Below are 18,081 nucleotides of genomic sequence, written 5' to 3'. Positions count from 1 at the left end.
TACAAGGATTGTGAACCTTCAGTTTTCTTACATTTTCTAATGCTTTACATAACAAAATCTTCCCATGACTGAAAGATACTTTCCTTTTTAGGGAAATAACTATCATCTCAGGTAACTGAGTTTACTTTCTATAAGAGGCATACAATCTGAATTCTTCCCGTACTAATCAAGGATGCTATTGTATCACAATATGTAATGGGAGGGTGCCTACTTAGCATGCTTGGGGTTACCTAATATCCATAGATTTTGATTGAGAAACTGATTAGATTCTTGTAGGCAACCCTGAGTGGAAACACAGAATCTTGCTTATTGTTGCAATGTCAAAGACACTACAATATCAATGTCAAGAAAAAGACATTCACATATCCTATCTCCCATGACCCAACTTATCCACATGATGTCATAGTTCTACTCATAGATGTCTGCAGTCCCCAACCAGTTTGTCATTTGATTAGATTTTTCTATTTCCCTGGCTTTTAGGTTATGCAGATCTCTTTTCCATCAGAATCTAAAGACATCTGACACTGAAAGAACCCTGAGATATTTAAATGCCTTTCCCTGTGGTCTAAATCTAAATTCCTATCCTTTCATAGTCTAGAATCAAGCAGCTCTTACAAGTGTTTCAAATGATATTTGATAGCAGTTAGGACATTTCCTATAGTTTTTTCTGACTGGTAGTCACTGCTTTTCCAGGTAGTCTAGCGGTATTACTGAAGAGTTGCTTCTGAGATACGGATAACATAATTTAAGCCTCTCTGCCCACTGAGAACAGGAGTGTAGGCTGATCATAAACTGAAGAAGGCTATATTAGATATCAGATTGCACCAGAGAAACACTACACTAACAAATAACCAACTTACATTTTGAAGGCTATACAGATAGTTTTGAGATTGCATGTATTGACAAAAAAACTAAAAAAGGAATTTCTTAATATTCTCTCAACGATTAGCAAATTAAATGTATAGCTCATACAACAAAAGTTCAGACCTAGTTAGAAGATTAGAAAATAGCAATAATCTTCTGCTTGTTCTGGAACTGTTGAAAGATACCCTTCTTCCATAACCGTGTCTAATTCAGTACATCTTCCCCATACAATACTAAAATGAAGTAATAACTAAAAGCTAAGCCATAGACCTTAGGCCAGATTATCTGGCAGTTAGTAAGGTAGCAAGTCAGGCAGACAATCACCACAGATGTAATGAAAGAGCAGCCTTCTCTCATGGGGAAGACCGATAGTCATGCAGATTTTGACAAAGTTCCCTGGGCTCATATCAACATGTGGAGATACTGAGTCCTAGGACAGCAGATCTAATTAAATTAAAATAGAATTAAGATGCCTTTAACAGAAAATATACTAAATATATGTTTTTCTCTATTTTTATTAATTTTAACTACACAAGTAATACATAAATGTAAACAATTACATAATACTAAATATAATACCAAATTTTTAAACATTACAAATAAGATTAAAGTACCCTTTGACCAACATCCCCTAATCTAATACCTTCTTTGTAAGTAACCACTATATCAGTAGGAAGTATATCTTTCCAGTTTTGTTGTTGTTGTTGTTGTTATTTTTTTTTTGAAACGGAGTCTTGCTCTGTCACCCATGCTAGAGTGCAGTGTCCCGATCTCGGCTCACTGCAACCTGCCTCCTGAGTTCAAGTGATTCTCCTGCCTCAGCTTCCTGAGTAGCTGGGATTACAGGTGCACGCCATCACACCTGGCTAATTTTTGTATTTTTAGTAGAGACAGGGTTTCACCACGTTGTTGAACTCCTGACCTCATGATCTGCCCAACTTGGCCTCCCAAAGTGCTGAGATTACAGGCATGGCATGAGCCACTGTACCCTGCCTCTTTCCAGTTTTTCTATGCAACTATATGCATATGTTTACCACTAGAAAATGTATTTTGTGTTAATGTTTTCTAAATATTTTAAATGAGTGTACATGTTGTTCTGCAATTTGCTTTACCCACTTAACATCTTGCTAATCTCTTTATAAAGATATTTATTGAGTGCTTATTACATACCACTCTTCTAAGCACTTTTATATCTATTAATGCATATATAATCTTCATAGCAATACAGTTATTATGTTTTGTTATCATGACTGTTTTGCATTTGAGGATCCTGAGGGACAGAGGTTAGATAAATTGCCCAATTTAATGGGACAGCTGCTTGTTCTGAATTCTATTCAAGGAACAACTCCAGGTCTACTCTCATGGTAACTGTTTTACACTGCCTCTCTGAGATACATAAACTTACCTCCTGAAGGCAATTATCTATTAACCCAAACCCCAGTGGGCCCACCTTTTATGAACTTGCAGTGGCTGCAAATGATATGCAGATACTGTTCAAGTTTTAAAATGCTACCAAGTGCTTCATGATGCTCAGCACCTCCGTTGGTAATAGCACAGGCGAGGTAGTGTGATGGCATGAGGTATGGCTGTTTCTGAGTGGGTTAGTGCACGTAACTGTGCGGAGCAGACCCCTTTGTTATGCTGCTCCATTCCCCTAGTTCCCTCACTGCCTGTACCTGATCTGTGGGCAGCATTCCATTTACGTCAAAAATAACGTCAATCTAGCAAAAAAAACTGTATGACTCACAGTATTACTGTAGGGAACTGGTCTCTGTGTAATATGATATATAACATCCTAATTTCATAGAGCATTTTTCATAACGGCTGCTAAAATCATCAAATCCATTAAATTCTTTTAAAGGATCCAATTTGTAGCAGTATTGAAAATAGTCTTAAAATGCAGGTATAGAGGTGGAGTCTCTCTCACTCAAAACTGCTCTGTCATTAGCTACTTCATATATTCTGTGTATTTATCTGTCTGTATTTATTGATTCACCTCAGTCTTCTCCTGTTCTGTATTTCTAGCTGCATTGAGTCAGAGGCAGGCTATTTCAGAGACTGGAGGGTCTGGAAAAAAAAGGAAGATAAGAAAGCAGAGGAGGAAAAGGAAATTTTCTGCTGACCCTTATGGACAACAGAACAAGGCACACTGGAGAAAAGAGGAAAAGAAAGAACTGAGGTCTTGGGCTTATGAAAGCAGTGTGATATTATTGACTAAAATATCTGTAGAGAATGAATGACAATGAGAGAAATGGCCACTTAAACCTTTACATCTAGCAGCACAAAACTTAGAAACACTGAGCCAGTTGGATTTCCCCTGCCACACTGCCATCCACAAAACTGACAGCTATTTTTCTTTGTAGGAATTTTATTCTTGGACATACGTAAAGCCAAAAAAAATCCCTCAGTGTTGGGGCTTTTTGTTTCCTCTGATGCTATATGCTTCTGCAAGTTGGCAAAGTTAGCCCTTGACATGTACTTTTGTTGGGAACATAAAGTAAGACCAAAAAGAGGATTCAAAGAAGGCAGAAGAATGTGAAGTTTACTTCCAGACTTGAGATTGACCTTCCAGAAGGAGAATAGGCTTCTGAAGCCTGAGCTCTATTCACTCTCTGTCACAGATTAACTGTGTGGTGCAAGTTAATACACAAATTAACCTTCTTTGAGCCTCAGTTTTCTTATATGAGAAATAAGCTGGGACCAGAATCCCAAGGTTATTTTGAGTTGTAATATTAGGATTTTTGTATTACATGATGGAAAAAGATAGCATATGATGGTCAGTCACCCTTCTAGTTACCCAGCAGCATAAATCTTGTACGCATTTTCCTTCCGTGTACACATGTGTCCTCTAATACTATTAAGGGGGACATATTGCATGCAGTGTCTTTGGTAGGTGCTTCTTGTGGACAGTATTCCTTCCAGCTTCCTTCTGGTGTAAATGCTATTAAGGCGAAAATTTTCAACTCCATCCTATTTTTCTGGTTCTTTTAAAAAATTATTTTTAGAATGGAATATAAATTACTGATTTGTAATCCATGAATCACTGCAATAAAGTAGCTCTGTGATATTTGCTTTCAGACCTTTAAAAATTGTTAACTGCATACAATGTGTTGTTGACCACTTAGATACTGGATATAAGGCACAACTTTTTAGATTCCAGCTAACAGCATCATTAATAGATATAATTTTATGTGTGTGCTCAAGCAGTTTGCACCTAGTCAGCTAATGTTAAAGCAGATACACCAGATTGCCATTTTTGGGTTGTCTGACACAAGCACCAGGCAAATTATTCAATAGTAATAGAGCCAGGAGTCCCAGAGTAAATTTTCTGCACCATTAAAACCTGCTAATAAGTAGTTCTGATTTTCTTTCACTTGTATTTGTTCAGCTCCCATTGATGGAGTACCTGTTGTAGTCCTGGATATTGGGTTCCATACCAGACCAGATCCTCAGGGCCAGCATTCTACTGCAAAAGGAACCATGTTTACAAAAGTGGAGTGAGATTCTTCCTTGGGTCTTTTTGTCACTTAGTAGCCAAAGCTGTTATTAAACCAACCAGACCAAAATAAAAAATCATCCAGGAAGTAATTTATTCTGTACTTTTCAACATGTCATCCTTTTTTTAATCATGTTATCTAACATACAGGAAAGATTAATTATAATATTTTAGATGTAGCCTGTTGGAGAAATGAGTTTCCTAGACTAGTCACGTCATATATGATTTTATAACCCAAAACACCAAACTCTAATGGCATTAAAATCTTGCAATGGGAGGTTTATCAACACTAGCTAAATCATAGTGGATAGCCTAGTAGCCTGGAAATCAAGACACTAGAGTAATCATGGTAGCGCATTAATTAGTTATGTAAATGAGGGCATGCTACTCAAGTTCTCTGAGCTTCAGGAGAGAAAAAAAATACTTGATTGGTATCTCATGGGGCTGTTGTAAGGAACAAATGAAATAGAGTATGTGGCATGATTTGTATTATAGAGCGTACAATCCAAATATGAGCTAGATAAGGCATAAAACATGCATGTACTACATACAGTGTTTCTAATTATATTATAGCTTTCATCTATGTGGTGATCCACATTTTATATTTAAACAAGAGCTTATAAGGTTGACTCTCTCCCAGCTACCACAACTAATGAACTCTTAATGGGCAGCTACAAATATAGATTTTATCGGAAGGAGGAAATTAAAGTGATCAAGGAATTATTTTTTCTCCCCTGACATGTAAAAAGTAAAGAGACTGCTAATTAGAAAATATTTAGCTGTTCTTTATAAGTACCTGAATGGTGTGAATTTTCTGAGTATTCATTCTTCATTCAGATATAGGAAATGAAAAGTCAAAACCTTCTCTAAATATTGTCATTCAATGGACGTATCTCCTGGGCAAAAATGTAGTTAATTTTGTTTGTTAGAGCCGTATACTAAGTGCTAGGTTTCATAGGCAAGAGGCACAAACTGAGGTGCTTCCTTGCTTTGGTTTTGTAATATAGCATATTTAGAGCACATCTAGAATAATGCTATAAAAGGGAATTGCCTGAGCTAATAATATTATAAGAAATTTATTCTGTTAATACAAGTACATAATTTTCTGCAACTCAGTTATTTGCACTCTATTAATTCCTTGAACATGACTTCACCTAATGACTGCCACTCTGAAGAGATAAAATAGGATTAATGATCAAACTCCTTTATTTCTAAGGAGTGATTACATACGCAAATGAAAGGAGTAGTAGCATTTCAAATAAGTTCCACCAGAGAGTACTTTTCCTTAACCAATATCCAGGTATGTTAATGGGTACCTTTCCTTTAGAATGTTAACTTTGGGGTCCTAACTTAAAATCTAGGTAGCAAAATTAAAGGTGGTAGGAGCCAGGCTAAAGAGGACTAATTGAATTCTCTCTGTGGCCTTTGCCGTTAATAGTTCATTTTCTTTGTGTCCCACTTTACTCTCTTTTTCTTTTAGCCTTTTTATTTAAAGACTTAAATATTTACCCTTCGAAAATCAGTGTCGTTTCTGGTGGGGAGAGAAGGTATTCACAGAGATGAGTCAGAGGCACATACAAATAACTTGTAATACAAAGTTAGATGTTAATGAAAGAAAAGGAAATGTTTATCCTACTCCATCCACAATACTAGTAAACTAAGTACTTACGATTTTTTAACTGTTTGTTTCTTCATTTGTGTAGCCAGACCTTGTTTCATTTCCCCAGCTACCGTAAATTTGCTGATTAGGTAAATTCCTCACTGGTCTTTCTACAGGATTCAAAAAGGAACAAGGTAGATTTTCAGAAACTGTTTTGGGTTGAAAATTATATATTGAAATGAAAATGATATAATACCTGAAGACTACTAGTAAATTTTGCTACAGTAAATTTATGATAGTTACCTTCTGTTGCCTGTAGTTGAACTGGAAACCTGACTTTTGTAGGTTTTTTGTCCTTGGTTTCTAAGATCTCTCAACTTTTGATATACCTTCCTCTGTATCTTTGGTCATCTAACTTCCCAACATGCATACACATAAATAGCAAATACAAATTAGTGATTTTTATAATTATATTGCAGGAAGGTTGTATGCTTTTCGGATGTTAGATTTTTATAGTGCCTTCATCATCTTTAGTGTTGGTTTCTTCCTTTCACTGTATATTTCTCCTAAGCCCCACTGATTTCTTGGTTATTTCTTGGTTACAGGCTGTCATGGTGGTCACCTGATCCTTACCTGATGTTACTGGTTACCTTGAGATTTTATCAGTGTCTGTGGTCTCTTCATCAGTTCTCTCCAAAGGTTTCTCTCACTGATTATCTTTCAATATTCTTAGACTTGAATGAAGCAGTCCCAGAGACAGAGCGCCTGGATTCAAAAGCACTGAAAACTCGAGCCCAGCTCTCTGTGAAGAACAGACGACAGAGGCCCTCTAGGACAAGACTGTATGATAGTGTTAGTTCCACAGATGGGGAGGACAGTCTAGAGAGAAAGGTGAGCACCCTTGACCATTTTCTGATTTGTACTGTTGGAGTATATCATTGTTCCTACAGCTTATTGAAGATTATGATTTTTCTGCAACCAGTCTATGTCCTAGTTGGAAGCAGCTAGAATAGTTCACGTCTTTGTCTCCTGAATTCTTTTATATTGTTGTAATTCAAAATATTTTGTCTATTCATTCAGTGAACTAACCAAGAGCATTATCTGTATTGTCATATTTCATGATGGTGCTTTTGATATTCAGCTATTGGTTCTACTTAGTGGGAAATAATGAACATACAAGTAATTATTTCTGTAGGTCTTAGGTATATGTATTAGTGATGATGTTAATATGGTGAATTGTTATGAACTATGCATTCTCATCTGTAAATCAACAAAAACTGGTTTTCATGGGGATTCACTAATAAAAGGTTGGTCTTATTTCAAAGTAAGTATTGCATAGAACTGATACTCAGTGGCATAACCTTCCTTATAATCTCTTATACCAACAGCCATCAAACAGTTTCTATAACCACATGCATATTACCAAATTACTTCCACCTAAGGGTTTGAGAACTTCTTCTCCAGAATCAGATTCTGGTGTTCCACCCCTCACCCCGGTGGATAGCAATGTGCCCTTCTCGTCTGACCACATAGCTGAATTTCAAGAAGAACCACTGGACCCAGAAATGGGGCCTCTCTCCTCTATGTGGGGAGACACTTCACTGTTTTCTACTTCAAAGTCTGACCATGATATGGAAGAATCTCCTTGCCATCACCAAACCACCAACAAGAAAATATTACAAGAAAAAGGTATTGTTAATTTTTTTTTCTGACTTCATAACACCTCAGCTTGTACAGTATAAAAACGACTTTTTCTCATAATCATAAGTCATTTGTCTTCTCATAGCTAATAATTAATATTAATTTCTTTTTATATTATAGAATAAGAGAAACAACCCCTCCATGTATTTTACTTTAATTTAGTTTTATCTTTTCCTATCTGGTTCAGTATTTTTATCTCTTCAGCTCTCTATAAGTCTACTACTCAAGGGAGTTCTTCAGGGGAGTGGGGCAGCCCAGAGTTTCAACAAACACTAACATAGTCATAAAGAAAAAAACACTACATAGTCATATAGAAAAAATATAGAGCGATTTTGTAGAATAGCAGCCCAGAGTTTCAGTAAACACTAACATAGTCATATAGGAAAAAAAGATGAAGATCAAAGTAACACAGGCATATAATTGATACTTCATAATGTTCTTGGATGAATTGCTAATATACCTCTCCATGTAACCAGTGCAGATCTTCTAGAAGAGGGATAATCAACCAAATGTAGTCTCCAACTGCTTTTGTAAATGAAGTCTTATGGGAGTACAGTCACACTTTTTTACTTACATACTATCTATTTTCATGCTACAGTAGCAGAGTTGAGTCGTTATGACAGAGACTGTGTATCTCAGAAACCTAAAATATTTTACTCTGTGGCCCCTGAAAGGTAAAGAAAGCTTCCTGATGCCTGGTCTAGAAGTATATTTTCTTATACTCAAAATTGCTGGATAAACTCTGAAAATGGCTTCATCATTGGTTGCCATTTATCTAGAATTTTTAAAAAGTGTTATAATATACCTTTACTTTTGGTCTATCAAGTTACCACAAAGATGATTAATTACAGCCATGTTTGATTGCAGGCTTGAGGATAAGGCTCTGGTTACCCTGACAGGAGTTGGCCATTTTCTGAATTATGTCAATACCACATTTACAAATCATTTTTTTTTCATATCTGAGGGACATCAGTGGAAATTGGGATGGAAAAGTCCCATTATAACTGGCTAAATGATAAGCATCTAACTGAATATCAAATTAGAGGAAGTAAAAGATTTTTTTCTAGAGATTTGTAAAACAGGTTATACGCCAGTAGAAGGCAGGAAAATATTTTCCTCATTCCTGTTATATAAACAACCTAATACTAAAGTTTTGGTCCCGAGGCTTACATAGCACTGGGCCTTTGTTCAGTCAAGTTTAAATAAAGTAAATTGAACACTATCAATTTTCTACTCACAATTACTAGAGATTATTATTCTAATTTTTTATGTGGTTAATAACACATTATTTGACCCAGAAAATGTGTTCAAAAATATTCATTGAATTAACGTCCTAGTAAATAGAAACTGGCTTTTTTAAAGCTTTACAGGATTTATTGCTTATTAAAGGCATCGGGCCTCTGCAAGTATAGATAGAGTACAATTATATCAATGCTCAGAAGAGAGAGAGTTTGCATCCAGCTGAGGCTGGTAAACAAAACCTGTCCAAGGAAGTACAATTAGAATAGCCATCAAAGCACTTAAAGGAAAAAAAGGGTAGGTAAGGAGGGAATAGAGGGTAAAGTGATGTCATTAACAGAGACAGGCACATATCATATGATTTAAAGGAACAAGGCTATCCCAGTCTGGCTGAAGCGGTTTGCTTATGCAGGGTGGAGTAGTTACACACAAAAGTGAGCAGGTAGGTTAAGTATATAGCTTTAGAATTTAAACATCTTAGATAACTTGCCATATTACTAGGAAACCACAAGAAGTTTGACCAGAGGAATAAAAAGCAAAAGACACCACCAGGTATGGAGAAGCTGAGTTAGGAGACCCTGTGAGGTGGTGCCCTCTAAAGAGGAGCAATAGACAATGACAGGAAAGAATGATTCAAGGACCCTTGAGACATACATTGACTAGGTAACAGGTAAGAAAGTGAGGCAAAACTATCATGGACTTCACACCTCAGAAAATATGGTCTTGTCATTAACAGAAAATAGGAAGTCAGGAACATGTTGGGGGAAATAGGATTAACTCATTTTTTTAACAGAGAAGGTCATGAGTGCAAGAGAGAGATCAGGGCTGCCAGGTAGATTTGAGAGTCCCTATTGTAAAGGAAGAGATAGTCAAGTATCTTATTACAGTGAGATTAAGGAGATGCAGTCCAGTAAAAGACCTTAGGATTTGGCAATCAGGAGATCATTTATTATTTGAAAATGAAAACCAGGTTGCCACAGCTTAAAGTTGAGGCACCCAATCTGGGGGCTCAGATGTATAATTGGTCACAAAGGTAGTAATGGAGAGATTTTTAAAAACCTAACAGAAGTCTTACATAGAGGTAAATAAACAAAATGTATGTTTCTTTTTTCCTGAAATCATACCAATCTAATGTTGGATTTTATGCAGACTAGAAGTTCTAGTGTGCATTAAAGATGGATTTGATCAATTTTAAATGGGAAAGTACCTTATTCCTTATTCTTAACCTCTTCAGCCCTATGGAAGCATTCATTTCAGTGTTCCTGGGAACACACTTTGGCAAATGTGTGAGATAAAGATGTAAGGTTGCCTAGCACCAGGCTCTGTGATAGGCAGAATCAGGCTTTTAGTCGTGAGATGTCCAAATAACTGCAACACTCATAGGTTACAGAGTGTTTTCGTGTACATTGTCTCAGCTGGTCTTCTCAGCACTCATTATAACATCTCCCAGCTACCTCTAATTCAGGAAATAATTAGGCAGTCTCCTTTTAACTTTGCATAGTCCTAGCCATTAAGAGTTGCTTTAGGATTGATCTGGAATAATTTGGCACTTTCTTTTCTTCAGCTTCTATTAAGAAAATTTAAATCTTGCTTTAAAAAAAAAAAAATTCCATTGGTAAAATCACCTTAGAAGGTGTTTGTGCCATGTCTGTGTCTATGGATTTTTTTATGTGATTGTGTCACATCTGTGACAATTCAGTTACCCAAAGAGTAATGATGCAAATATGCATAATAAATATTTGAGGCTTGAAGCGGATTTTTGACACAGACATATTTCTGACTCTTGTATTTCATTATGTACATTTCAGTGAGTTGCTTATTGTAATCTAAGTATCATTAACTAAAGATATGAAAAGCTCATTGCTAAAAACACTTGGAGTATTTGTCAGTGTCCTGTGCTGCTTGAGAGCTTTGAACCTAGACTGCTATCCATGAACTGTGTGTGTACTTCATGTTTTTTAAAGGTGTATGTCGATGTGTGTTTAGAAATTTCTCTTGAAGTAAACAAAAATCATGAGCAACATTAACCTGCAAAGTTAATTGAACACTTTTTTAAGAGGGCCGTTCTCTTTGCCTTCCATACTAGAAAGTTCCTGGAAATTTAAAACACATTTTAAAAGATAAGAGACAGAAAAACAGATACCAACAGAGAACTGGGGAGGAAGAGTTTCACACATAAAAAAACATCAAATTTAAAACAGCATTTGTTAATCATCTGAGCTAATTGGATATGCTGAAACATGATGCCGATCAGTACCCTCTCCTGAGTAGTTTGGGTAGAGCCATACGAGTTGTCTACCCTGTCTGAGATGGAACAAGTGCCACCAGTGGAATTGGTTCCCACCTTGACATTGAACTCCATTTGCAAAGCCTGTCTTCCTATTGGCTTTGGAATCATTTTGAGGGTCCCCATTCCCCAGCAGCTGCTACCTTTGAGAGTCCTAGCAAACCTCAAAGAGGCAAAGATCAGTCTGGTCTGAACACTGAGGAGATTTTGGCATCTTCCACATTAAGGGGAACCAGCCAAGTTGTGCTGTAACCTAACTATTAAGAAGGCCCTTTCAAAGATATAAATGTTTTGTAGCTGAGCCCCTGTTTAAGGAGTCTCCCCCATGTCCTCCCCTCCTCTGTCCCAGGACTGGCCACAGGCCATTAGCAAAGGAGAGCCAGAGAAGAAAACTTTTACTCTGACTTTCCCCCTAAATCTCCCAGACTCTCAGAGGTGATACTCTGCGCTGGGCTTTGGAGATATGGGACAAGTGGGCTGGGTTCCTGTTAGAAGGCACTACAACCCCACGGCAAGAAAGGAATGGAGGACAGAGCCCAGGCACTTGAAGCCAAGAATTTGGAGCCAGAGAAGGAACAAAAGTCATGTTGGTCCCTACTTTGAATGCAGAGGATGATTTGAGAGTATTTATTCTCCCTTGTTCATTCCCATGCAGTTGAAGCTAAAACTCTTTGTGATGAATGTTGAGCCTCTGTCCTATAGAGGACCTCCCCTGCTTAACTGAGAGTTCCTCAATGTAACTATGTCTCCTAGGTCGTATAAGAAGGCATTGATTATTTATTTTACAATTAGGAATTTAGGCAAAGCCCTTAGATTCAGAGATGCATTGACTTTTGAATTGTGACTCTAAAAATAATAATACTTGATCTTTTTCACAAATGTGTATATCCTAGATGATGCCAAAGATCCCAAATCACTAAGGGCATCCAGTTCATTGGCGGTGCAAGGAGGAAAAATTAAGCGGAAGTTTGTGGATCTGGGGTAAGCACTTCATAATGTAAAAAGAAAGCCCTCTGTAAAAGGAGGATTGAAAGAGAAAATTTCAACTTCCCCTTTCTGACTGCGTACTGTCATTATAGGGCGCCTTTGCGAAGGAATTCCAACAAGGGAAAGAAGTGGAAAGAAAAAGAAAAAGAAGCCAGTAGGTTTTCTGCAGGTAGCAGGTACGGTTGTGTGATTAAGAACACATGTATTTCTATACCTAAACTTTCTGGCCCCCTCTTCTATTGTTAACCAAAATCAGTGGTCAATATCTTTGAGCTAAAGTGATATGCCAAGAATTGAGATGGAAGAAAAATTGCACAATTAGTTTATATTGGTCTTACTCCAATTATAGCCTCCATCTAGCCTTGGGCATATCCATTGGTTCTTAATTGCAGAATTATGGCCACATGAACCATTTCAGTAAGTGTTTATCTAAATTCAGCATGAATATATCTATGTGATACTTTAGAAATATCAAATATATTTATGTGATACTTCAGATTTTTTGCCTGGCTACCCACAATGCTAGTGCATTGTATTAAGTCTAAAAGGATAATCATTTTGCATTTAAGTACCTTGTTGACATTCAAGATTGTCTTGTCCACATGTATGTAGGAGTGACCACCATCTTTTGCTGCACTTGGCTGTTTAATTGATTTTGTGGGCACTATCAACTATGCTTAGTCTTCAATAAAGACCTTCCCATAAAGAGTGAGCTTTGAACAGCATGTTATCAAATTTTCCCAGTTTTTTTCTGAGATTATATAATTTTAAGCTGAGATTTGTGTAGGGAGTCAGTAAAGCATCAAGCTCTGAAGCCCAACTGCCTGGATTTGAATCATGGCTCTCCTACTTATAACTTTTAAATCTTGGACAAGTGAGTTACCCTCTGTGCCTTCATTTCCTCATGTAAAATGAGAGTAATAACAGTACCTTTTACATAAGGTCAGTGTAAGGATTCAATGAGTTTTCATGTAAAACATTTAAAATAATACTTGGCATGTAGGAGGTATTCAAAGAATAATAAAGATAACAATTTGCTGCTATTGCCATTACTATTACCTTGTTATTATTTGCAGGTTACAAAGTAGTTTTATATTTATCATTTCATTTGATCCTTATAGGATTGAGAGGATGGCTGGGCTCGGTGGCCCACACCTGTAATCCCAGCACTTTGGGAGGCCAAGGCGGGTGGATCACCTGAGGTCAGGAGTTTGAGACCAGCCTGGCCAACATGGCAAAACCCCGTCTCTACCAAAAATACAAAAATTAGCCAGGCGTGGTGGCGCATGCCTGTAATCCCAGCTACTCGGGAGGCTGAGGCAGGAGAATTGCTTGAACCCAGGAGGCGGAGGTTTGAGTGAGCCAAGATCACACCACTGCACTCCTGGGTGATAGAGCGAGACTCCGTCTCAAAAACAAAAAAAGATTGGGAGAGCAGATAATAATACCATACTTTATTGATGAAGAACTTTACCTTCATAGAATTTAATTGATTTGCCCAGGGTTATGCAGCAGGCAGTTAATGTCAACCTGGGGCTTGCTCCTCCTGTATAGATGTTTTTCTAACATACTATGCCACCGTCAGTTACTTATGCATCTAATGATGCTTAAATTTCTTTATGAAATTTGGAAATAATCTTAATATCATAGACTAAGGTAGAAACACACTAAAAAGACTATAAAATCATGCAGGGACCACTTCTCCACTTCATAGGTTGTCCACTGCTGTTTATTTTCTTTTTTCTCTTTTCTGACATATACCTTGGTGAGAAATTGTACCTTCTTCTTGGAATTAAAGGAGTATTAAAGGAGCATAATGGGCGGGAGATGAGGAGAGAGAATTCCCAAATTAATTATCTTTGTTAGTGTGGCTTTCCGTTATACTGTACATTGGAAAAGGGTAGAAGGCTCTCATAACGAGGACAACAATCTCAGGAAAATAAAGGTAAATCTGAGGCTATATGCAACTCGAAAGTAGTTTAACTTTGTGTGGTTCAGGAGTGAGAATGGTCCACTTTGTGTGTTAAAATTAAGAATAGAAAAAAAAATCAAACATACTCAGGGAAAAAAACAAATAATGAAACCGTTTAAGGGAGAAAGAGATGCATAAATACACGATGGGAGAGAAATTCAGATACTGAAAATGACACTGTCCTTCCTTTGGTCTCTGGGCTTTGAAGACAGTCACTCCTTCTCATCTTTGAGGCACCACCTGAGAGGGATGTAAGCACCTGCAGCCAGAAAGGGGGAGGGTGTTTCATAGAATTTTGCCATAGTAGCCAGAAATGATCACCTCCTTGTATAAATCACAAATGAAAGTCAAGCCAATCTTGATTGTGTTGGTGAGTGCCCACCCACCTCACTATAGGCAAAACCACAGCTTGTCAAGGGCAGGTGGCCATCAGCACACTGCTTCACCACAGCCGATGCCTGCTTTGAACCCACAGCTAGACTTCTAGATTGGCTGCCTCGCCACCACTGTATTTTTAAAATTCTGGAGTCCCCCGATTCAGCAGTCAGAAATTATTGTACACATACCCACACTACAAACTAGTTTCTAATTAGAATCATGATTTTGATCTTAGTTCCTAAGTGTGATGATTGGGTGTTCACAGGCATGTGTGAGATGGCCTCCCTCAAACCTTGTTATGACATTGGCATATCCAAAAAAAAAATCATAGTTTTATAATTATTTGTAATTATAGTGGAATTTTGGCAGGATGGAAAGGAATTCATATAATTGAAATAGAAGAACAAGGAAAGAAGAAGGACACTTTTCTCTTGCAAGAAAAAAAATTTTGAGCTGCCATAGTAATTGGTTAACACTAATAAAATCTATTGACAGCTATATTCTTCTGTATAGATTGATAATGGGTACAGAACCTTACAAAACCTATCCCAGGAAGAACAGAATTGCTGCCCAGTAGGAGCTTAATGCAATTGAGTTGGATTCTCAGGGTCCTGAAAGTCTGTGGGTTGTAAGCACCATCAGCTGCAGGGTCGCACTGTGATCATAGTGGGCAACTGGGAATACACTCACCACCCCTGGGAGACTTCCTCAGAAAAAGGAGGGAAGGATCCTTGGACTGAGTAATGTTATCTTTTTGAAGCATTTCATCCAATTCTTATTAGGCTAAGATTCTGATAAGATCATTGGTCAGCTGTAACCTATGGCTGTTAGATTTTAAAGAGGCAAGACTTTCACTGTTTGGTCTTGGTTTTAGTTTTTTCCTCTCTATAAAGAGTTTACCTTGTTATGTTTCTGTGGATACATAATGACTCAGATACATGTGCGACATGAGACAACTAGAGAAAATGGATGAAGCTAATAATAATAAACAAATAAACCCAACAAAGAAATATGATTTGGTTCCATCCCTTTTCAAATATGTGCTCAGTGGCATTGTCTTTTTGTTTGTTTGTTTGTTTGAGACAGTGTCTCACTCTGTTGCCCAGGCTGGAGTACTGTGGCACAATCACAGCTCATTGCAGCCTTGACCTCCTGGGCTGAAGTGATCCTCGCAGCTCAGCCTTCTGAGTAGCTGGGACTACAGGTGTGTGCCACCATGTCCAGCTTAAAAAAAAAAATTGTAGAGGTGGGGTCTTGCTATGTTGCCCAGGCTGTTGTTGAACTCTTGGGCTCAAGCAGTTCTCCCACCTCAGCTTCCCAAAGTGCTGGAATTATAGGCACAAGCCACTACACCCAGCCAACATTCTGATTTTAAACAGGCAGGAAACATTTCGTTGTCAGAGCTTGTTCACCCCTTAAAATATATACCAAAGGGTAAAATAAAATCCTATTCTATATTCTGGAGTAAGTAGCCACTGATGTCAGTGGAGCATCTACTTTGGAGCTCTGTAGATAAGTTTCCAGTGTAGCCACAGAATGGAAAACTCTGTGAGATGTGTGTATCTCAGATGGGGAGATGTGTGTATCTCAGATGGGGCTAGGTGATAGTATGTTGAGAAAATGATAAGGAAAGGAGATGGCACTCTTCTATGGAAATGAATTTGCATTCAAGTAGAAAGTGAGAACAACAGAAACAACACTGAGCTGGAATCCAAGGTAGTAGTCCTTACTTTTCCATTAGGCAAGTCTCTGAATTCCTGGGACCTTGGTTTCCTACCAAAAAATAAGTGGATTGGGCTAACACTGCATGGCTCTGACTTCCCATTCACCTCTGTGTACACTGTCCAATATGGTTGCCTCTAGTCAGATAAGGCTAGTCTATATTGGGATATGTGTAGGAGAATAATGAATGCTGGACTCAAAGACTTAGCATGAACAAAAAGAACATAAAATATCTTAATAATTTTATAATATTGATTACATGTCAAATTAATATTTTGGTTTTGGAGGGTAAATAAAATGTATTATTGTTAAAATTATTTTACCTCTTTTTTTTCCATGGTGCTACTAGAAAATTTTAGTTTACAATGTGGTTCATTTATATTTCTTTTGGATAGTGTTGATCTATAGGATTCCATGAAAAACAAATCTTCCTTTAATTTCTACCCCATTATTCAGTTGGTCTGTGAGTGAGCACATATTCATTTACTGTTTATTTTCTTATTTATATTCTACTCCTCATTATTCCAAAATAATTTGTTTACATAAAAAAGTACATATGCTACAACAATATAATTTATTAAAAAGTAAATTGAATAGGGAAAAGTTAGAGTAAAAAGTAAGTAAAATTGTTACTTAAAATACAACATCTTCAATAACATCTTCATTGTAAGTATAAGAGTGACCTTCCAGTGAAAGCCAAAAACACAATGTCAATATGGTTAAAAGCCTGGGTTGAAATCCCAACTCTGCCACTTACTTCTTGGACAGGTTACTTAACCTTTCTGTACCTCAGTTTTCTCATCTGTAAAATGGAGACATAGACACACACACACACACACACCCGCCCCTCACATACCTCTTCATGTTATTAGGAGGATTAAGATGGTCACATTTAAGTACATTTCAAATCCTTAAATAAAAATGTCTATTGTTATCATTGTTTATTAAAGCAGGTTTGATGGGAAGGATACAAAACGACATTCTTCTTGCGTATTTTGCTAGCAGTCTTGTTCATCCAAGGATGACTTTTGTTATATCTTGAAGAATGAATGGGCTATATTGATTATACTTCAGGCTGTCCTTCATAGGCTATTTCTCTCAAAGAGGCTTTAGATAAATCATGGCATGACAGTGAGTTTGAAATTATATCCTATGACAAGTACCTGGAGGGTCCGCTCTGCCCCTGTTGCTGAGTAAGAGCAAAACCCCTGCTTAAGAATCATCTGAGCTGAGTGGAAACACACCTTTTAGAAGAATTGATGGAGATGAGCACATGTGTGTGAGTAGAAAAACACCCCATCTCTGCCTAAGCCTGGCCCAGTGAATGTAGTCATTTTCATGGAGACCTTTGAATAATGTCAGCTTAGCCCTAGTAGATCGGACTTATTCCCCATAACTGTCTAGCCCATTTTTAGCTGCATTTATCAATTTAATATTCAGTTTTCAAGTACAGTATTTCAAATGCCTGAAGCCTGACAAACTTACATTCTTAACAGGCAAACACTTTTCCATACTTAAAAAAGCTCTTGAAAATCTGATAAGTTACTGTTTAACTGTAGTGACTCTAAACATCCCAGTATAGTTATCAAAGTGCTTAATATATTGTGTGTGTCAAAAACTCAAATTTGAAATGAGTTTAGATCATTAAAATGAGTTTAACATTTTAAGATAGAATCAGTGGACACATTTCTCTTTTAGATTTCTATTCATACAAATTTTCTTAAACCCCTAAGCAATATATCTGTTATTCTTAAACTTAGCATTTATATTTTGATAGTATGGATTTTATTTACATGATCCTCTTCTATTTCATTTTAAACCCTTCCAGTATGGGG

At 37.1% G+C, this 18,081-nt stretch overlaps 1 protein-coding gene and 1 pseudogene across 1 annotated transcript in view; both read left to right on the top strand.

The window, feature by feature from the left end:
• PPP1R9A (protein phosphatase 1 regulatory subunit 9A) overlaps positions 1-18,081 on the top strand; it is a 390,403-nt gene that overhangs the window by 355,740 nt on the left and 16,582 nt on the right. The window contains 4 exon segments of the mRNA XM_063667554.1: positions 6,694-6,851; positions 7,349-7,649; positions 12,081-12,168; positions 12,267-12,350. Coding sequence (XP_063523624.1) covers positions 6,694-6,851; positions 7,349-7,649; positions 12,081-12,168; positions 12,267-12,350 — 631 coding nt within the window.
• LOC129041875 (small nucleolar RNA U13) lies at positions 14,753-14,843 on the top strand (annotated as a pseudogene).

Source organism: Pongo pygmaeus, chromosome 6 (genome assembly GCF_028885625.2).
Source record: "Pongo pygmaeus isolate AG05252 chromosome 6, NHGRI_mPonPyg2-v2.0_pri, whole genome shotgun sequence".
Lineage (NCBI taxonomy): Eukaryota > Metazoa > Chordata > Mammalia > Primates > Hominidae > Pongo > Pongo pygmaeus.
This window is presented reverse-complemented; position numbering and strand designations above follow the sequence as displayed.